Source organism: Lagenorhynchus albirostris, chromosome 7 (genome assembly GCF_949774975.1).
Source record: "Lagenorhynchus albirostris chromosome 7, mLagAlb1.1, whole genome shotgun sequence".
NCBI lineage: Eukaryota > Metazoa > Chordata > Mammalia > Artiodactyla > Delphinidae > Lagenorhynchus > Lagenorhynchus albirostris.
In genome coordinates this window covers 5,911,429-5,932,136 of record NC_083101.1, presented here as the reverse complement: position 1 = coordinate 5,932,136, position 20,708 = coordinate 5,911,429, and the positions used below count along the sequence as shown (strand labels likewise).

At 52.4% G+C, this 20,708-nt stretch overlaps 1 protein-coding gene across 5 annotated transcripts in view; it reads left to right on the top strand.

The window, feature by feature from the left end:
* The window catches only part of FUBP3 (far upstream element binding protein 3), a 49,663-nt gene extending 29,449 nt beyond the window's left edge, over window positions 1–20,214 (top strand). For 3 of the 5 annotated variants that reach the window (XM_060154054.1, XM_060154056.1, XM_060154059.1), the window contains 12 exons: window positions 1,237–1,335; window positions 4,080–4,184; window positions 5,281–5,383; window positions 6,428–6,528; window positions 8,548–8,689; window positions 12,434–12,594; window positions 13,353–13,426; window positions 13,755–13,835; window positions 13,967–14,043; window positions 16,377–16,448; window positions 17,717–17,844; window positions 18,883–20,214. In XM_060154054.1, the coding sequence (XP_060010037.1) occupies window positions 1,237–1,335; window positions 4,080–4,184; window positions 5,281–5,383; window positions 6,428–6,528; window positions 8,548–8,689; window positions 12,434–12,594; window positions 13,353–13,426; window positions 13,755–13,835; window positions 13,967–14,043; window positions 16,377–16,448; window positions 17,717–17,844; window positions 18,883–18,891 (1,152 nt within the window). In that variant the 3' untranslated portion in view covers window positions 18,892–20,214. The remainder of the gene's footprint in view (window positions 1–1,236; window positions 1,336–4,079; window positions 4,185–5,280; window positions 5,384–6,427; window positions 6,529–8,547; window positions 8,690–12,433; window positions 12,595–13,352; window positions 13,427–13,754; window positions 13,836–13,966; window positions 14,044–16,376; window positions 16,449–17,716; window positions 17,845–18,882) is intronic. The other 2 variants (XM_060154057.1, XM_060154055.1) reach the window with 2 other exon arrangements.
* The last annotated feature ends 494 nt before the right edge of the window (window positions 20,215–20,708 follow it).

Genomic DNA, 20,708 nt, shown 5'->3' with positions numbered 1-20,708 from the left:
TCCATCTTCCTGGGTTGGGAGGTTCTGTGCGGCTTTGGCGTGTCCCAGCCGGGCTGGCTGTGCACCACGCTGCAGGGCTCCCCACGAAACCTCTGCCCGAGTGCCTCTGCGGATCTGAACATTTTCTGTGGCCAGGCTCGATGCCAGCTGTGACGCCAAGGCCTGGGGTCCCCGTGAACTGGCGGCAGCCACTGTGGCGATGAAGCCCTGTTAGGACTCTGAGATAAAAATCCTGTGTCCAGAGCCAGGGCCCTGAGCCAGGAGCACTCTTGCTCGTTAGTGGTGAGATCGGAGTTACGCTCGTGTACTTTTCTAAGGCTCAGGGTCCTCGTCTGTAAGAGCAGGGAGGTGCCGGCCTCGCTGTTGTAATGAGCTAAAATAATACCCGTTATTGTGATTTACATGAGACCCTTAGTGCAGAGCCTGCCACTGAGTAAATGCTCCGTCAACACTTGCTGCTCTGAGCTCCAGAATCCCTCACGTGAGACACTTGGGCCAAACGTGTTGTAGGTTTAATACCCCCAGCAAGTTTTGGGGCTGCATCCCGTAACCAAGTGCAGGTTTTCATGGCTAAACCTAACAGTCACACTCCATGAGAGGAGGGCTGGAAGTACGCTCGCGTGAGTTCAGGTTAGTTTTGCTGCCAGATTTAGTTCGGAGCAAACTCTTCTTTCCGAGCTCTGGGCTTTCAAAGTTGCGGGTCGGAGTTGTGGCCTGCCTGTGTGCTCTCGTATAGCCCAGTCCTTGGATGTGGAAGGCATTCTGCCGTGGACTCCTAAGAGTTCAGACTTTATAGAGTCCCAGAATCCAAATTTTGGTGCCGCGCTCATCGGCTCTGGAGCCTTCAGTAGCTTACTCAGAGCTCTCCTCTGAGGTCGGGAAGTGGTGGCCCTTCCCTCCCGTTGCTGTGCGTGAGCTCTGACCACGTGACGTTAAGTAGATTGTCTAGCTCGGTGCTTAGCATCTTGTAAAAGTAGCTCGTTCACATTTAGATATTCCAGGACCGGAAAGGGAGGAGAGTTTTGGGAAACGGTTTTCTCGGTCAGGCTTGGACGCCCTCAAGCACGGCGTGTACCTCAGCATTCTCGGAGGCCAGCCTCACGGGCCGGATCAGAGAGCAGTGCCTTTGCTAGTGGGGCATGTCTCGCTGTGGACACGAGCCGACCCGTGCAGCTGTGCCATCCTGCGTGCCTCTTGCTGACGGTGAGGGCTGTACCGGTGTGTGTGCCCTCACAGGAGCGGGCAGGCGTGAAGATGGTCATGATCCAGGACGGCCCGTTGCCCACGGGAGCGGACAAGCCTCTGCGCATCACCGGAGACCCATTTAAAGTACAGGTAGGAGAGAAACCATGGGTCAGGCAGGTCCTGGGTGTGGCGGTATCACTTGGTAGTACTTGTAGAGCTTTTATGTCGTTCAAGAAATTATAAAACTGGGTGGGTGTTCCTCGAGCTGTCTTCCCAAACCAAGTTTGGTGATGCAAAGAATGGGGCTGTGCTGCCCAGTACCAGAGCTGCTGGCCACGTGGCTGTTGGAATTTGTTCAGATTAAGTAAAAAGTGAGTTCCTTATTTATACTGGCCACGTTGCAGCGCTCAGAGTGCTCAGAGCACATGTGGATGGGGGCTGCCATCAGGGCAGCCCACGTACAGAACTTGTCCGTAAACGCAGAAGGTTTTATTGGCTGGCGCAGCTCGGATGCGATGCAGTTTTCGAGGTGGAGCCGTGGTCAGCTCAGATGCAGGCTCCCTCTGGCTTTTGTTTGTTTGTTCTCTCAACCCATTTTTACAAGGTCGCTGGCTGAGGTGGGCGGCGACCGAAGGTGCCAGGACCACACAAGGCAGGCGTGTGCCCTCGTGGCAAGCGTCCTGTGAGCCTCCGAGGACAACCGCAGGTGCCGAAAGCAGGGGCTTAGGTCTAAATCACCCAGGTGCTCCATCTTCCAGCACCTGGGCTACTAGCAGGAATGTGTGTGCGCTGTGGGTGTGGGAGTGTGTCTGTCCCCGTGAGACACGAACGCTCTTTTTTCTGCCTGCTGCAGCCTGCCTGACCTTCGCTGCATTTAGAGTAGCTCCAGAGCGACACACCTTGGTGAGCCAGCCCGTCAGCGACAGCTGTCCCTCTGCAGGGGCTTTGGGGCTTTGATCCAGCAGAGGTTACCAGTCTCTGGCAAAAGAATTCCCGTAGTTGTTTTTTTTTTTTTTTTTTTTGCGGTACGCGGGCCTCTCACGGTTGTGGCCTCTCCCGTTGCGGAGCACAGGCTCCGGACGCGCAGGCTCAGCGGCCATGGCTCACGGGCCCAGCCGCTCTGCGGCATGTGGGATCTTCCCGGACCAGGGCACGAACCCGTGTCCCCTGCATCGGCAGGCGGACTCCCAACCACTGCGCCACCAGGGGAGCCCCTCCTGTATTTCTTAATGCTGTCGTTCAGCTGAACTCAAATGATACCACTGGTAGTTCTTTTTTGGTCAAGGTTTCTATATGTAATGATTTTAGAACAGGTTTGAGGGCCGGTGATTACAGTGGCTGCTTTGCTTAGGTTCCCGTCAGCAATGCAGCCCTTCACTATCTACTGCCCTGTCAGGTCCCCTAGAGTTTCTAACCTCTTTAGATGTAAACAGGTGGGCTTTAATAAAAAAAAAAAACAGACTGCACCTAATCTTCCTCACTCGGCTCACGCAGTCCAGCCTGGGACTCCTCTGCTGTGTGTCGTAGAGCTCTTTGGACAGAGGGGAGAGCTGGCTGGACACAGAAAGCCTGCCTCCCAGAAGCCCTCCACTCCTGCCTTCTCCAGTGGAACGTTTGGCTTTGTCTTTTGTAGAAAAAATACCTGGGCAAAGAGCTTATTTCATTGATGTTTCATGAATTTGCAGGAAAATTATTATAAAGAAAGGTTTTCAGTATTTTTTTTATTTTAAAACTGTGCATTCCATGTTTTTTATTATGAAGAAGCTGTCTGCTGTATTCCGTGTTCTGTATTATGAAGAAGCTGTCTGCTGTATTTAGGGTATATTGTTCTTTGGGTTTCTTTTTTTTTTTTCCCTCTTCCCAACTTTTTATTTTGGAAAACTTCAAATATAGAGAAAAGTTGAAAAGATAGTGTAGCGAACATCTGAATACCTTCAACCTACTTACTGTTTTGTTTGTGTGTTTATGTTTTAGTTTTTCGCTTTACCATTTGTAAGTAAGTGTCAGATACTGTGAGTTTTTACCTCCAAATCCTGCAGTATGTATCTCCTAAGAATAAAACTTGCTTCTATAAAACCAGGCCTAAGAAAATAACGGTAATCCCATAACATCATATTATAGTCAGTCCATGTTCCAGTTTCTCCAGATGTCATGAGACGTTGCTGTTTTGGCTTTTCTTGTTCTCGCTTGGTTTGATTTTTCCAGAACTGGGACTGTTTCAGTTCTCACATGACCTTGAGTTGTGCGCGGTTGCTCCTTAGCATGGCTCCTGGGGGGCCAGTGCTGGCGTGGGCGGGATGGACTGACTCAGGTGCGTCCTTGGGGGTGAGGACACTGAATGCGCCTTAGAGTCAGGTGTTGAGGGAGGCTCTTGCCAGTTGGTAAGACGTTCGAGCTCTCAGTGCCAGGAGGTATTTTCGGGCTCCCAGGCTGGCCTTTTCCCTTTCCCTCCCTGGAGCTTCTCTGCCATGGGATGCATTGTTAATGTCTTCCTTCCCGTGGAAACTGCCCACTGTCAGAGCTCTCAGACCCCACCCTTGCCCACTAGAAAGAAATGGCACGTCAGAAATACGGTGGAGCGGCCGTCATCAAGTTCTGACCCAGCACCAATGTGCTGACCCAGCTGTGGCTTAGAAGACTGTGAACCCTTATCTGTGTGGACATTTTGGACAGTGTAAGGAACACGTCATTTAAGATGTGATATACACGATATACTGCTCAGTAGCAGCCTGCCCGTGTCCCATGTAACAATAGTAACATAATATAGTGAGTTCTCCCACTGAGCACCTCCTGAGGCTTTAAGCCCAATTTAAGAGGGTTTGATCTTTCACCTACTGTCATGTCTTTTTTCAGGATTTTATTTTCCTTAATGCCTTTTATCTGTGTTTATGCAGCAAGCAAGAGAAATGGTATTAGAGATCATCCGAGAAAAAGACCAAGCTGATTTTCGAGGTGTACGCGGTGATTTCAGCTCCCGAATGGGAGGAGGCAGTATAGAGGTGAGCTTGAGTTACAGGTTGGTAGGCAAGTTTAAGGTTGTAGGGCACGCTTCTGTTAGCTCTTTAACCTTGAGCAAGTTATTTATCTCTTATCTCAGCTGCAAAACCCTCCGAGTACACTGGCTTCCCAGGGTGGGTGTGAGAAAGGAGTGGGACAGCCAGCTGTAGTGAGGAGCACCAGCTGCACGCATTTCAGGGAATGGGGCCCTTCCCCCTGGCTGGGGGTTGTGCTTCAAAGCGCACCCCACTGCCCAGATGAAGACCCAAGTCCAGGCTTTCGTGGTGACCTGTGTTGTGATAGTATCATACTCCTAAGCCTGTTTTACTGATGAGGTGGAATGGGATCGAAATACATCCTTGATGTCGGCTACAGCGAGGGTGGGCCCTGCCAACGTTATGCTTGGTAAAATAAGCCAGGTGCAGAAGGATGAACGTTGTCATGATTCCACTTACATGAGGCACCTAGGATAGGCAAGTTCATAGAGACGGAAAGGAAAGTAGAGGTTAGCAGGGGCTGGGGAGGAAGCACTGTGGTTTCACGGGAGTTCTTATTGGGGATGATGAAAAGGTTTGGGGTGTAGACATCTGTGGTGGTTACACAACATTGTGAGTGTGTTTAATGCCACTGAAGTGTGTATTTACAAATGGTTAAAATGATTAATACTATGTTATATATATTTTACTACAATAAAAGAGTGAAGGAAAAGAAAAACATTTTATAGGACCATAGTATAATCAATGTGTATGGTACATTAATGTTTCTTTCATAAAATTTGGAAGATAAATTTTTAATCTTAAAATTTTTTTTTAATCTTTTATCTATGAGGTTTATTCTTACTTTACTTCATCTTTATAACTATTTTTGATCGGGTCTCAGACCTGTTGGATGCATTTAATGGACAGGAATGCAGCCATCAACCACAGTATTTTTCCTAAGAGGAAAAAAAATGCTTTATTGTATCATTTCCAGAAATGCACTGTGATAAAAATCATTGTATGTACACACACACACACACACACACACACACACACACACACACACACATACACACCAGGTTTGCAGAAAAACTCTGATGTTTTGTTTCTCTGTGCTTAGGTGTCTGTGCCTAGGTTTGCAGTTGGGATTGTAATAGGAAGAAATGGGGAAATGATCAAAAAGATCCAGAATGATGCCGGTGTGAGAATTCAGTTCAAACCAGGTAGGTTTTTTTTTTTTTTTTTTTTTTTTTTTTTGCGGTACGTGGGCCTCTCACTGCTGTGGCCTCTCCCGTTGCGGAGCACAGGCTCCGGATGCGCAGGCTCAGCGGCCATGGCTCACGGGCCCAGCCGCTCCGCGGCATGTGGGATCTTCCCGGACCGGGGCACGAACCCGTGTCCCCTGCATCGGCAGGCGGACTCTCAACCACTGCGCCACCAGGGAAGCCCAAAACCAGGTAGGTTTTGATGGTTCTCAGAAGTCCTCAGCATTATGAAGAATGAAAGAACACCTCACAAAACAAGGACTTTGTTATTAGCCCACTTGTGTTCTTTGCTCTCCCTCACCCTCTCTCTCTTTCGCGACATTCTGTTACCAAATTTCCAGTGTGGGTTTGTCCTCTGGCCCCTCATTTCTTTCTGTGGATTTGCTGGCCGGGCCACCCTTCTTGTGCCGGAACACTCTAGCCCGGGGTGTCCAGGCTTTTTTCTTTTTTCCTTGGACTAGTAAAACGGGGGGACCAACATAGCATTTCCAGTTTTTAATTTTGCCAAGTAAAGACTTAAAAAAAAAAACTGTTATTTTGCTTTCATAAAATTAAAGATAACTTAAAACCATTAAAAAAATCGTAAAATCAAGGACCGTTCTTTAAATTTTATAAATTTACCTTGACAAGCAAAATCATCTACAGTGTCTTTATTTCACTCATTTCTCTGAAGATGGGAAAACATCATGATGGACTGCTTCTGGGAAAATACTGCTGTAGCTCAACTCTGTTTTCCTTGGCACTTTTTTTTTTAAGTTTAATTTAGTTTCTATATTGATATCTTTTTTAAATGGCTGTAATTGCATAAGAAATGAGTATTGACGTGGATCACGCCAAAAGATGTAGCCGCGCACGTTTCCCTATGCAGAAGATTCCCTGATATGGTGATGTTCTTACTACCCTCTTTGGCACTGGTTGGAACATTGATTGCAAATCAGATTGACGTTTGTTTCCTTCTGAAGTTGGGCTTTTCCTAATCCCATCTCTCACCTTGTTCCACAGATGATGGTATTAGTCCAGAGAGAGCTGCACAGGTCATGGGACCCCCAGAGCGATGCCAGCACGCAGCACATGTCATCAACGAGCTTATTCTTACAGCCCAGGTGGGTCTGGCTCTCTGGAGCTTCAATATCTCACCGGCAGAAGCAGCAAGTGCTACCTGGGGCTCTCGGGGTGACACCCTGGAGCAGTCACCCCCTCTCAAGTCACGGTTTTGGAAACCAGTACTCTTGTCAGTTACCTCCCTCCAAGATTATAGCCATGGGCTTCTCTACATCTGTCTCTTTCCCGCCTTCATTTTTGTTTTTGTTTTCCTGCTAGTTTATTATTCGTCTGCCTTTATTGTCTCAGAATCTAGATTTTTTTTCACAAAGTTCCTGACTATTTAACCTGTTTGTGGGATGTAACAGTGCAGATTGCCCAGTTTCAAACAGTCCAGTGTACCTCGTATAACAGTAAAGTCTCATCTCAGCTTTAGAAGGCACTCCACGTTCTGCCCAAATCCTGACACTGTCTTCATGCACTTGATTCCATGCACGTCTTTCTCTGGAATGGGAGCAGGCTTGTGTGATGCTGTTAGGATACACCTGCCCCCGTTGCAAATTGCTCTGGAGAACTACTGTAGCTGGTGGCAGGTTGGCACATCATGTCCCCCAGGTTTGTAGGAAAAGTCTGAGAATAATAGGAGCTGAAGAAAGAAGCCAGAGATTAGAAACCACCATCCCAGCTCCGCCACTTTTCATGTGACCTTCAGCGAGCCTTTGAACTCCTCTTGGTGTAGTTTTTTCAGCAGCAAACCAAGGGGTTTATACCAGGTGATGCACCCCACATGATCCCCTAAGTCATCTGGCGGCACCTGCTGAGGTTACAGGTTTATAGACCCCACCCCCCCGCCCCAGATCTCCTGAATCAGAGTATCCAAGAGGGTGGCTTGGATCTCACCCACAGCCCCAGGCAGTTCTTAGGATGAGACAAGTTCAGAGAAGCGTCACTAATTCATCTCTGACATCCTTTTTAGTAGTAAGAACTGATGATCCCAGGACTGCAAAGGCCGTGAGATGATGAGGGGACAGCTTGTCTTTGAGAATCTGTGGCATACCCAGAAAGTTGGCCACGTGTTTGTGTTCTAGCGTAGATCCCTAAAATTACCTTGTTTACTTGTCATTTGTCGCTCATGAAAGCAGAGTGCAACAGAAAGCACTCCAGTGAGCTCGGCTTTGTGCGGGTTTCGATTCTGGGTAAACATTCAGTTTACCCTTCATCGACAGGAGCAGGCTGTGCCGATCGCCTGCTCAGCTTCTCCCTTCCGTGAAGGAGCTCTCAGCTTGCCCAGGTTCGCCTTCAGCCTTTCCAAGATTTTAAATGTTGCTGCTCCAAAGTGACTCAAAGGACAAAGGCTGGAATGGGGTGTTTCGCCCTCGAGTGAAAGGAATCTTCCTCGCTTAGGTGTTGGTTGTGGGTTTCGCTCTCTGGTGGGGAAACTGTGAGAATAAGTCGGGAGACTTCTCCAGCCCCGGACCGTGGGCGGATGGGCCTGGCTTGTTCCTCCCTCTCTTGGGGAGCGAGACAGCCCATTTTTCTTTAAAACCCTTTTATTCTTATTGCTGGTTGAACTGCAGGGTGTTCTGACTCTCAGAGCGGTATCTGAATGGTTCTCTGTAGCAACCTTGTCGGGAGAGGGTCAGAAGTCATCCTTGCTACTCATGTGTCACTTTCAAAAGCTCATAGCTCTTCAGCATCTAATATCTGGTTTCTGGTAGGCCCAGCATTGAGAAGAAAACCAGCTCCTGATGCCTGTAGATTAAGGCCCAGTAATTAAAACTCCAGGGATAAGGGCCTTGGGCTTTAGACTTAGGAATTTATAGCTGACTGCCTGCTTTAGTTGGGTGTGTTTGTGCTGTCTATGTAACCACGTGGTTTATCCGCGCACGTTTTCTTGAATGCGCCTGTGATCTGTGTTAATTCTACTTGTAAAGAGCCTTCAGAGTCTGAAATGTGGAAAGGTGCTCAGGTTCTAATGTGTGGCGTTGATTACATCCTGTCACTTAACCTCCTCCCCGGAGATGAAAAATAGTGCTGGTGGCAGTGACAGAAATGTCACCTGAGCTTTGCTTCCTTCCCAGGAAAGAGATGGCTTCGGAGGCCTGGCGGTAGCCAGAGGAAGAGGCCGTGGCCGCGGTGACTGGAACGTGGGAAACCCTGGTGGCATCCAGGAGATAACCTACACAGTGCCGGCAGATAAGTGCGGCCTCGTCATAGGCAAAGGTAAGAGGCGGTTGCTGGAGTTCGGCGTTCCCCTTCCCGGTGTTTGACCTGAGAGCAGACAGGCCACATCCAATACCTTTGAAGCACAAAGTTCCTTCTGTTTGCTGCCCTTGACTGAGGGGCCAGGTCCGAGGCATCAGCTGCCTTCTGCAGGAACCATCCTCTGCATGGGCCCTCGTGAATGGGGCAAAGCCAGTACTTCATTACAGCGTGTAAACAGATGGTCGGGAAGACCCGCTGCCTATGGAAGCAGCTTAGGTTGCTGAGGAGGCACCCTGAACAGGTGAGGGGCCTCTGAGTGTTTGTCGATCGACTGATTGGTGATTAACTCACCTCCAGGGAGCTTAGAGGAACCGTTAAGATAATTTCCTCAAGCGAAGATTGCTTTCTGACGAGTGCGTCACTTTGTTCCTTACTGGATTTGGGTATTTGCTCTCTATTGACACAACATGTGAAAGTGGTTTTTATCTTTTCAACGTATTTACCAAGAGTATCAGGCACCCTGTGGAGGGAAATAAAAATTGATTTGTTAGTTGTTTCTAGGCATTTTAGAGGACGTTGTGTAGAAACCCTCATCAATGGCTAACGTGGCTCCTTCCTGTCCTTCAGCGAAGAGCGAGCGAGAGCAGGCAGGTTTCTAGGCCATTGTTGCTGGCTCACCTGGGCTGGCCTTGACCAAGGAAGGCTGCTGAGAGCAGGTCTGGGGCTCGCGGAGCAGTGGGCTTAGCTTCTCTGCTCTCTAAGCAAAGCCTTGACCTGGTGGGAAACTCATGTTCAGCATTGGGTTTTGTATTTGCCTATTTATTCCCTTTGTATGTGTTTGGCAACATATGGAAAAAATAAATACAGTTTTCTCCCTAGAGTTTCCCCAGTTTCTGTGATCACCAGACATCTCTTAGCTGTTGGAGGGATGCTAGCATCCCGTGGAACCTGACTTGGGAACGTCTTCACCGGCAGAAAGCTGAGGCTGGCGTGGCACGTCCTCACCAGCCGGCACAGGGCTGGGATTCCTCCTGTCCCCCTCATTCACCTCCCAGAATCTGCACTGGGTCCCACTCCTGGACAGTGTGTGTTTTATGCTCTTCTAAAATGTTTCTCTCTTGTATCCGTGTTGTCCCTGGGTGGTTAACCTCTCAGGGGTGTAGGAACGACGTAGGTTTGTTTTAATTTTCTGGCAGGGCATACATGCTGGGAGGTGTTTAATGGACATTGTTGGCTGCCCAAATGCTGTGATAAGTCAGACGTGCTGCCCAGGCCATCAGCTGGCCTGCTGCCATGAGGTTAAATCCAGCTGATGCCTGGAGTTCAAGAATCAGATCTAGGTTTTTCTGTGCTTTTTGAGAACCGTTTTGTCAACGAGGTTTTCATGGGAAGTGTCGTCTCTAGACCTGGCAGAGCCTTTCTGTCTTCACTGTGATAGTTCCTCCTAGTCAGTGAAACCTCGGTACTCACAGGACAGTCGCTCAGTTTGTCCTCTACAAAGTCATCCTGAGCGATCCCCAGAGGGAGGAGACAGCAGAACGTAGCAGTAACTGATGCTGTGTCCTGGTGCTCCAGTAGCAGCCTTGGGAAGCCAGGCTAAGTTTCGTTGAGGCAGGAGCAGGGGCCTTTCTGTAACTCCCCGCCCCAGGGGCTGGGTATGAGGTCTTCCTGTTTCTTGGGAAAGGCGCGGGGTGAGGGGAGCCACACGCAGGCAGGCCCTGCAGCCCTTGGACAGACGCTGCACCTCCCTGGGCCCCTGCTGGATTTCCATGATAAATACAGCAACAGTGACAGATAGTGTGGCCAGCCCTGCTCTTGTCAGCCCAGCCTTTTAGCAGGTTTGATTAATTGCTTTACGATTTCACATCCAGCTGGGGGCCACTGGTGGGTCGCTTCTGCCCCCCGTCAGGTGGAAGAATGGGGCAGGCTGCTGAATGAGCCTGTAGACGGCCACCATGTGCCAAGCTGGCGACCTCCTCTTAAAGGAAGATGAACTTAAATTAACTCCTTCCGGCCCCGTGCAGTTTTGCGGTGCCTCCTCGCCTTATTAGCATAGGCCTGCGGCCTCAGGGAGGAGTCTGGGGCTGCTGGTCCAAGTGCCTGATGGAGGGGAGCCGGTCTGGGCCCGTGGGGACCGAGTGGTCTGGGCAGAGGGTGGGGTGGGGGTCCCTTCAAGTGCTGGGAGTGCAGTGGGAAGGTCTCCTGCTCTCGGCTCCTCGGCGCTCCCTAAGAACACTCTTGCCTAGGAGCCAAGCTGCTGGCTTTTCATGATGCCAAGGAGGTAGAATTCATGACCTGAGTGAAGGTGGGTAGTTGTGGGGCTGGGGGGGGCTTGCGCGTACGGGGAAGCTGCTGAAGACTCTCTGTGACTCTTGCCTCGGCTGGTGCTGCCCCTGAGACCACGTGTTTGCTCAAGGCTCAAGGTGTAGACAGCACAGGGACCCCCTCCCCTAAACTCAGCAGATCTTTAGGAAAACCATGCATACAACACTGTGGTCTGCTGGGCTGTTCTTTTTCTTAATTTGCTTTTAAATTTAAAACTACCCTAAACCGAGCTAACATCCTGCCCAGACTAACGTTTGAACCAAGCTTTCTTGAATGCCGACTGTCTCCTGGTTTCCTTACTATCATGTAAGGGCCGCTCACAATTCCTTCAGGAAGAATGACTGGACCCAGGCTCCACCTTTGCATCCTGACCCTCGTAGAATCCCATCGTGCTTTCCGGATGAGATGAGCCGTGCCTGCTCTTGGTGTCCCTTACCTAACTGCTCCTCGATGCTTTTGTTCAGACGTGGCTTTCCAGCAGGGCCGGTGGAGGGCAGGTTGGGAGTTTGAAGGATTGTGGACGTGTTACAATGACACGAGAAATGTCACTGCAGCTTAGTTTCGACTCTGGGTGAGGAGGGGTGACACAGAGACTGGCCTTTAGTCTTCGTTTTGACCCTTTGGGGCTCCCTGGTATCCTGCGTCAGATTTTATACACATCGTCTTTTTCCAGTTCTGCGGAACTCTGTGCTCCAAGTTTTCCTTGAATTCTGGCTCCGCCACCCCAATTGAGCAGAGCTGATCTGTAAGTTCTGTGAAATTTGAAGAGAAGAATCAAACCATTGTTACACTGGTGGAACTTTTGTTACGCAAATTTCATTAAGAGACTGGGACTCTCACAGGTTTTTCAAAGAGTCCAACTACATTTTCATTAGCCCCACTCCACCCAGGCCTCTGTGACCTCCATTCTCAGGCTGCCGCTCTGTCTAGGCCTGTCCCCCACCCACAGAGGAAGAAGAGACTTGAGAAGAGACAGGATGGCATATTAAAGGCTTGAGTGGGCTCTGGGTATTGTTGGGGCCTGTGGCCGGCTGTTTGACCTGCGGAGGGCGGGAGACAGCAGTGCGGTGGCCCACACCGGGCCTGAAGGCCCGCATTGTGCCATGGAGGGGCCATCAGGTCACCATTCTCATGCTGAGAAGGATGGAGTGCCTTCTCCGGAGCTGAGCTCACTGTGTGCAGATCTGTGGGCCAAGGCCCAGACCTGGTTTCTGGGCCACTCCAGGCCTCTGCATAGGACACTGAGATGGAGACCAGCTTTGCTTCACAAGTCTGGCTTCACAAATGAGACAGCTCTGGTTTTTACAAGAGCTGTTTTAAAGTATAAATGGAAAGTCCTTGTCTACTCTTAGGACGAGCACTGGTGTGCAGAAAATACCCATTCCTCCTCCGGAGGAGAGAACTGTAGTCACCTACTCTTCTGTGTCCTGCCCGCAGGGGGCGAGAACATCAAAAGCATAAACCAGCATTCGGGAGCGCACGTGGAGCTTCAGCGGAACCCGCCTCCCAGCACGGACCCCAGCCTGCGGATGTTCACCATCAGGGGGCTTCCTCAGCAGATCGAGCTGGCCAGACACCTCATCGACGAGAAAGTGGGCGTACGTACGAGGTCCTTTCCCCACCTGGGAGATAGGAGCTGGGCTTTCATTTGGATGTCCAAGGCGCCTGTTTCTCCCCAGAACCTTGTACTTCCTGTGGCTCTTGGTCCTCACGTGATGTGAGGGCAACAGCCCCCTCCCACGTTGCTGAGGGGGAAGGTCGGGGCGCAGGGACACCAGGGCCAGGCCCAGACGCGCAGAGCTCGCCCAGGCCACCGCAGCTCAGGCCCCGAGCCGTTGGCCCTGCAGGCGTAGATGAGCAGCCAGGGCCGGCAGCCTTTCCCCAGCACTGCCCCCGGACTCCCACTGGCATCGCCCCGGCGGCCAGCCCTGCAGGCAGCGTTCATTGACTCTGGCTTTAGTTTCAGGCACCTCAAAGCAGATAAAGAAAGGGAGTGTTGATGGAGGACAGATTGGCCACTGCTCACCTCAAAGGGGACGTAGAAGGGCAGAAAGCCGTGGGCCAGCCTGAATTGACGGGACAGTCAGCAGGTCGGTCCCTACCCCCAGGGCGACACGCTAGGGCAGTTGTGGTGGTGCCGGTATTGGCTGTGTGGTGGTATCGGTTGCTCAAGGGGCAGAAGCTGTTTCTGCAAGTAAAGCCCACTGTGGGCAAGGAAGGCTAGTGCGAGTGCCACAGGGCATCTTCACTTCACTTGTCTCTCTCCCCGAAAGCTGTGGTTTGCCTCGGGGTGGGCCTGGGCAGAGGGTGCAGGCGCAGCCGACAGGAGGTGAGAGTTCCCTCTGTGTCCTGACAGGGTGCCAGTCTCGGAGCGCCCGGAGCCTTCGCGCAGGGCCCCTTCGGCCAGCCACCTGCCGCGCCGCATCAGAAGTGAGTCTTTTCTTGACTGGAAGAACTCACTGCCCCCAAGGGGTCCTCCTTTTCCAGCTACTTCCAGGGAGTGCCGGCCGAAAGCCGCAAGTTCTGGGCGTGGGCAGGACTCCTCTCCTTCTCTCTTACTGGTGGTCCCTCTGGCCTGTCTGTTGCTCAGTGACCAGTGCTGGGGCGAGAGCCTTCCCAGAGGGCGGAGGGTCTTGTGGTCCCGCCAGCATCCCCTAGGAGAGCTCACCGCCCTGGGGCTGGGTGGCGGGAGGGTTTTTGTTTGTTTGTTTTTGCAAAAGCCGTTGTATTGTCTTTATTTGTTTTCCACTTTTTTTAGCACCTTTCCTCCGAGGAGCTCAGGGTGCTTCCCAAACATGGCCGCTAAAGTGAACGGAAGCCCTCACAGCGCGCCTGTGAGGTGGGTGGGCCGCCTTTACTCCGCCCTGCTGCGTCTCCAGCAGAGGGCGCTGTGCTTGCCGCGGGGGTGGGCGCAGGGGCTGGGGGGTGGGGTGCGGCCTGCCCTGGAATGAGTCCTCTTGTCCTCCGCAGTGGTCCTCCGGCCTTCCTGACCCAGGGCTGGGGCAGCACCTACCAGGCGTGGCAGCAGCCCACACAGCAGGTTCCAAGTAAGTGACTCGGGAGGAGGTGGGATGCCCCCGGGGACAGGCCTGCTGGGCTCATCTCCAGCTGGGCGGGGACAGGGGGCCCGCCTCTCTCCTGGCCCACCTTCTCAGCAGCAGCCTTCCGTCACTCTGGTCCCCCAGAAACGGGTCCGAAAGGCCTGTGGGCCCTGAGAATGTGGTTTGACCTGAGCCCCTTCCCCCGCTGCAGCCTCTTCAAGCAGCCCCGCCTAATGGGTGCCCCGCCTGCTCCCCTCCTCTGGCCTCAAGGTGGCCTTCCCCCTCTCTCCTCCCCAGCACCATCTTAGAAAAGGATTCTCTATCTCCCGAACTTCCAGAAAGCGCATGATTAGAGAATTTGCTCTCTAAGAAAACTGATTGTAAAAGAGAAGGTTCTCGTTGGAATTAAACCCCCTCCCACTCTCTGGCCCCCACGTCAGCTTCAGGAGTCATCCTTGAGTTTTACTGCTGGTAGAGCCCATCTTGCACAGCCTTCCAAACAAAAACAAAAACAAAACAAAAACCTTCCCTTAGGTTCTTTTGACGTCTGAAGGGCCAGCCTGGTGGTGTTTGGAAAGCGCTGTTCAGCACATCTGCAGGCTCCCCTCGGAGCGCCAGGCTGCAGGACACGTGCTGCAGCTTTGCCCACAAGGGGCTGGGCCCGGGGTTCTACCCCTTTCCCCTTGAGCAGAGTGCTGGGTGTGAGACCCTGCCCCGGGGCGCCTGGTCAGGTTCACAGCTGGAGAAGCCCCCCCCACGCTTCGCTTCGGGAGTAGTGCTGGGCAGCCTGAGGCATGTCCCTGCTTCTCTAGGGCTCCAGTTCTGTCATCTGTGAAATGAAGGGTTTGGATTTGATTTCTAAAGTACTCGTGAGCTCTGAAATTGCATGGTTGTGTTTGTTCCCTCTCTTCCCCCTTTCTTACGAAATAACTTAAACGTGCAGAATATCTTAAAGAACTTCACCACGAACACCTACACACCACCCAGATTCCACCCTCCCCATTTCACTGTGCTCACTTAGCCCACAGCCCGGGCATGTTTCGCTACCTCCTGTTCCATCAGAGAGCACCCCGAGGGTGGGAGGTGACCCAGATAGGGTTCCCCAGTGCCCATCGCCCAGGACAGAGGACCTGGGAGAAGCCCTAGACTGTGGGGAGGCTTTGCGTTGAAGCTGCAGGGGACACGTCCACCTCCGTGCAGGGGGCAGTTCCCGCAGAGCCCGCCCCGCTGCCTCCTCAGGCTAGGCGGGCGAGGAGTTGGCAAAGGTACGTGGGCTGAGCGAGAGAAAACGCAGCTAGCGCCTGCGCCGTGCACCACGCACCAGCCTTCACCTGTGGTGTCGCTTGGTTCACTCGGGAATGGAGAATTGGTTTGGGTCCGAAGAAAAATCCCACTTGCCCACAGCCTCCGTGTCTGAGGGGGCAGTTCCTGCTGCCGCGTTGCCCAGGCCTTGCCAGCGTCCAGCTCCGAGTCCCGTCCTGCCGCAGCGCGGGGAGGAGGGGTCCCCACACACCGACTGTCCTCGTGCCTGCGCCCCTCCTCAGCCTTGAGGAGATTAACTCTTGGGGACAGCATTGTGCCGTGAAATGTGTTTTTGAGCACGTCCTTTCTGCCTGCTGCAGGCTGTGATTCTAACCGAAAAAAAGGACGTGCCGGCGGGGGGTGCCCTTGGCAGAAGGAGGGTCCCGACTTCCAGCTGTGGTCAAGTCTTTTAAACACTACCCGCCCCCCGTGCCCCTGGGCAGGCTGCTGCTCTGCTCCCCCCAGCCCAGCCTTTCTGCCCCCAGTGATGTGGAGAGGAGGGCGGGGACGACCCCCAACACGTCCTCGCCCTCACCCCGGACAGGCGCGAGGCTGGGGGTCAGGTGTGTACCCCGTCTTCTGTCGTCACCTTGAGCGCAGTCTCTGGACACTTCCCCTGTGTGTCCCCTGTAGTTCTCGTCGTGCAAAGGCAAAGCCATCAGTCCTTGAACAGAAGGGCCAGGGAAAGGGAGTGGTCAGCGCCATTCGGATTCTTTGTCGGTTTGCAGGCCAATCCAGGGAGCCGCAGACAGCACTCTGGCCCCAGGGGCTCTGCTCGTGGCAGCCCAGAGTCCCCGACTGAAGGGAGTTGAGGCCCTGCCTGCTGGTCGCCCTTGCGGGGCAGCTGTCTGCCAGCCCCAGCCTCGCTGGCCTGGGTGGAGGCCCTCTTGGGGGTCGGCCTGGCTCCTCCCCCAGCCCCCCACCCCGGGCCACAGGGGCAAGGAAGTGAGTGCAGAGAGCAGGGCCTGGAGCCTGCGGGCTGGGGCCCGAGGCCCCGGGAGCCCGGAGGCCTGACTGCTTTTGTGTTCTTCGCCCAGGCCAGCAGAGCCAGCCGCAGAGCAGCCAGCCCGACTACAGCAAGGCCTGGGAAGACTATTACAGAAAACAGAGTGAGTGCGCTGGTCCTTCTTAACAAGCGGCTCCCCGGCCACACAGCCCCCAGGACTGTAGACCTCAGAGGCCGTGGCTCCCTGACCCCTTTTTCTCTTTCCCGCTTTCCCTGTGTGAGTCGGATCTCTGCGTCCACCTTTGCCACCCTCTCCCCACGTGTGCCTGTGAGGGGAGACGCGCGGTCGTCCTTTGCCGTCCTCCAGTCCTCGCGCTTCTCTCCTGGACTCTAAAGGGCCCGGAAGGGCATGGCACCTACCCTCAGGGACAGTCCCGGCCTTGGCCGTCCACTTGAGAACCACCGGGTTAGGACTCAGACCAGCCGGGAGCCGTTTGCTGACTGCCTTGCGGTCTTGCCGCTGCCCGGCTCTAAGCCCGCTTCAGGACAGGTGAAGAGGAGGGGCGCGGTGAGACTCAGAGCAGCGAGTCCGGGGTCCGAGCGGGAGCTGAGTTGCTTTTCTTCCAAAGTAAAGCTCTTCCCTAACCGTGCCAGCTTCCCTAACTAAGCCAGTCCTTTTAGAAAGGGGAGGGAGGCCAACCACAACCACGACCACAACGCTCCCCGCAGGGAGTCATTTAAAATTAGTGCTAAGGTCTCGGGGGTGAATCCCAAAACTGCTGAACCAGAACGTTTGGGTATTGTTGGAAGGAGGTGTCTCACGTATCTTGAGTCTGAAGGGTGTTACTTGCTAGTTGGAAGAGCTCAGATCACAGGCCGTCAAAGAAATGTTCACCCTGTGTTTGGGATCATTACCAGGTCAGTACCCTTCTGGGGGCCAGGGTGCGGGTCAGGGAGGTCACCGTCACCTGGAGCACCTGGTGAAAGTCTTCCCAGAGCCCCCCATCCAGATTCCCAGACACGCGTGGGCCGGGATGCCCCGCGCAGGTGCACACACCCCCGTGCGGGGCACCCGCTTTCTCGCCCTCCCTCCTCCCCCTCCGGCCCAGGGCACTGACTGGGAGCCGGCAGGACAGGCAGACAGATGCAGAGAATGTGATTCTGGAGAGAGAAGACAGACACGAAGGTCTTGTAGGAGTGGAGCAGGGGCCGGCCGAGGAGAGGCTGATAACCGCGCTTTCTGCAGCAGTGCTCGGGCAGAGCAGTCCTGGCGCAGCTCGCTGAGGGGTCTGGAGGGAGAGCGTGAGCATCGGGCGCTTGTCCCGGATGCCCCCGAGGCTTTGGGAAGGGATCCTTCCAGGCTGACGGTGTCCTTGCCTCCCACAGGCGCGTCCCTGCTCCCAGTAACCCGTGCTTTGCTTTGTCCATCAGGTCACGCCGCCAGCGCCGCTCCTCAGGCCAGCTCCCCGCCGGACTACACAATGGCCTGGGCGGAGTATTACAGACAACAGGTCGCGTTCTACGGGCAGACATTAGGGCAGGCTCAGGCCCACAGCCAGGTCTGTAGCCGATGCAGCACCGCCAAGACTTCCCAGGCCGACCCGACTCCCCCCCCCCCAAGCCTTCTGCGTGTGCCTGACCCTGGGGCCCGAGCACAGGGGGAACCACGTGGGCCCCGGCACTGCTCAGTACGGCCGCCGTCTGCACAGCACCCCGCGGCAGCCTCCCTGGCCCCCTCCTCGCCCCAGACAGGACAGGTTTGAGCCAAGTGGGAGAACTGTTTGGGCAGAGCCCCTACCGGGACGAGCCTGATCTTCCCTCAAATCCAGACCCAGAGCGCGGTGCTGAGTGGCACTCAGTTTCCTCCTCTGGGCCCCAGGGCCCGCAGCTACAAGGGAGCGTAACTTAGCTGCCCCCGGGCGAGCGTGGCACCAGCTAGGGAGTAAGACCAGCGCTGGGGCCACTCCCCAGGCCTGTTCTTGAAAAGGGTGGTGTGGCCAGGCCATCACGCTTGTCCCCGGGCAGCAGAGAGGGGCAACAGGAGTAGGGCTAGTCCACACCCTCTGAAGGCTGGGCCCTGTCTGGAAGCCTGGAGGGCTCTGTCTAATCAGAGGCCCAGAATGGTTTTCTTATAAATGCACGGAAGAGGACCAACTGCTCCCGCAGGTCACATCTCAGGTGCATTTTTCAGGCCATCAGTGCTGACTGATGCCAGTCTGGTCCCTGTGGACAGCGTGTCAGTTACCACAGGCCCTGGACCCAAGGCCAGTCGTTCACCTCACTGCCCAAATGGCCCTCTGGGCCTGGTGGGAACAGGTGGCAGGGTGGTAGGTGACTGAGAAGAGGCATCACTCGCTCACTCCCCTCTCCCCGCCCAGCATCCCCTGTGGGAGGAGGTGCCCCGGGGCCTCCTGTACGAGAGCGGTTTTGTCTGGGCCAGATCCCATGACAAGGCCCGGAAGGATGGCGCGTGCCCGCAGGCGTGTGTGCGTGCATGTGTGTCAGCTCCTGTCACCTCCCTGCAGACAGCCCCCGACCTCAGGCCAGCACTTGAGAACTCGCCGTCAGACTAACTGCTCTCCCCCTTCCTTCCACAGGAACAGTAGGACAGTGGCCTGCAGCCCCCTTTCCCCGCCGCCCCCGAAACCATTGTGAGCAAAACCTATTTGTAACAGAGGTTTTTAGATGTGCAAACCTTTTGATGAAGAACCTTTGTTTTGTTCTGTGAAACACTATATTTAGATTAACAGAATTTTTCTAAAAATCGGGAAAATCAGTTACTAAAAATTGCTGATAATTTTTGTTTTGTTATTTTTGTTTGTTACTTCAAATGTGTAAGCTCTGGGATTCTTTTTGGAGCAATACCTGCAAATTCGGGCACCAGAATGTGCCGCAGAGCAGTGACATTTCAACATGGTGTGTTTTTGTTTTGTTTTGTTTGCATGTCTTTTTATTTACAGTTTTTTCTGTTGCAACAGAAAGTGGCTTGGAAGTCTTAGGTGGCTTGTAACAAATTCTTTAAAAACATTTTTAAACAGTATTTAAATATTCTTAAATGTGTAAATTCATTAAATGTTTTACTTCTAATTTCTTGTATCTTGGCTGTCTGGTTTTATTGCATTTTTTAAAAAACTGAACTATTATGTATTGTAATTAATTATGTGAATTCTGAATTGAGACAGATAATTGTATTGCTGTCCAACAGGGCTCGGGAGGGGGCATTTTATAGGGTTTGTATAATTTCTAGAGTTCTAAAGGGGTAATAATATAAAAATGTGTTTGTGTGTTTAGCAGACGTTTTTTCATGTCTCCATGACCTACCGATTGCAATTGTGTATCTAAGACCTCCAAGCTTGTTTTAAAAACAAAACAAAAAAACCTTTCTCTAGTCTCTCAGAAATATAAATACTGTTATTTTTAATATTAAAAATAAATTCAATATAACTTTTAACAAACACTGTGGAACATTAAACCGCATAAAAATGTAGTAACTATTTTTTAATTCCAAGGTGTTTTTTGCTTTTTTCTTTTAAATATTTTCTTAATATTTGTCAAATTAACTAGATGAATAAATAAATCTAGCATTAACCACAATATGAATTAAATAATTTTGATTTAATAAAAGGGATAATATGATTTCCAGTGTTTACTGTAGCGTATCTTGTACAGATAACATGTATTTTTAAAGGAAAGAAAAACGGAATTGAAGCTATTTTTTCTTGCGTTTTTCAATTGACCTGGGGGACATTCCGTTTGAGATATACTGAAGTTACAGTGTCTGGGGTTTTTCTCCTTATTTTCCTTATAATGCTTGAACTGTCTAACTATTAAAAAAGGCAATTGGAAAATGTTATGCATGTTGTTTTTTAAAAAAAGTGTTGTTTTTATTGGACTGACAATTCATTTTACACTCTACATAATAAAATTTCCACAAGACATCTTGTGGGCAAAGTACTTTTAGTCTGTTTGCTCTCCGTTTGCTTGTCCCTCCCGCTGCCCCTGCCCGCTGCCCCCTGACATAAAGGCGAGGATTCTGGCCGCTCTTGGCCGATTGTCTTGCGCTCTGTCGGCCCGACCTAGCTGGTGCACAGCCTACGTCTGTAGCTACTTCGTTAAGTTAATTTTATCTTCACGGCTTTGTATAATCTAACGGTTTAACTCGAGAGCCTTGGTTACCTCAGCCCCTCTTACCTGTCACATCTGCTCATCTCTTGATGTGGGTGTGACACCAAGAAGTCAACCACGAGGTTCCTTGCGCAGAGGTGCTGCCATCTCAAGTGGAGCTGGAAGATTCACTGAAGGGGGTCAGCGTGGCTCGCCCTCTCCCTTCCACACACCTCCCCACACGTGCGCCTGAGAAGTGGGGACCGAAGCAGGCCTGCAGCCTGCTCCCTCCCTGTGTGGGTGCTGTTTACTCTCAGGC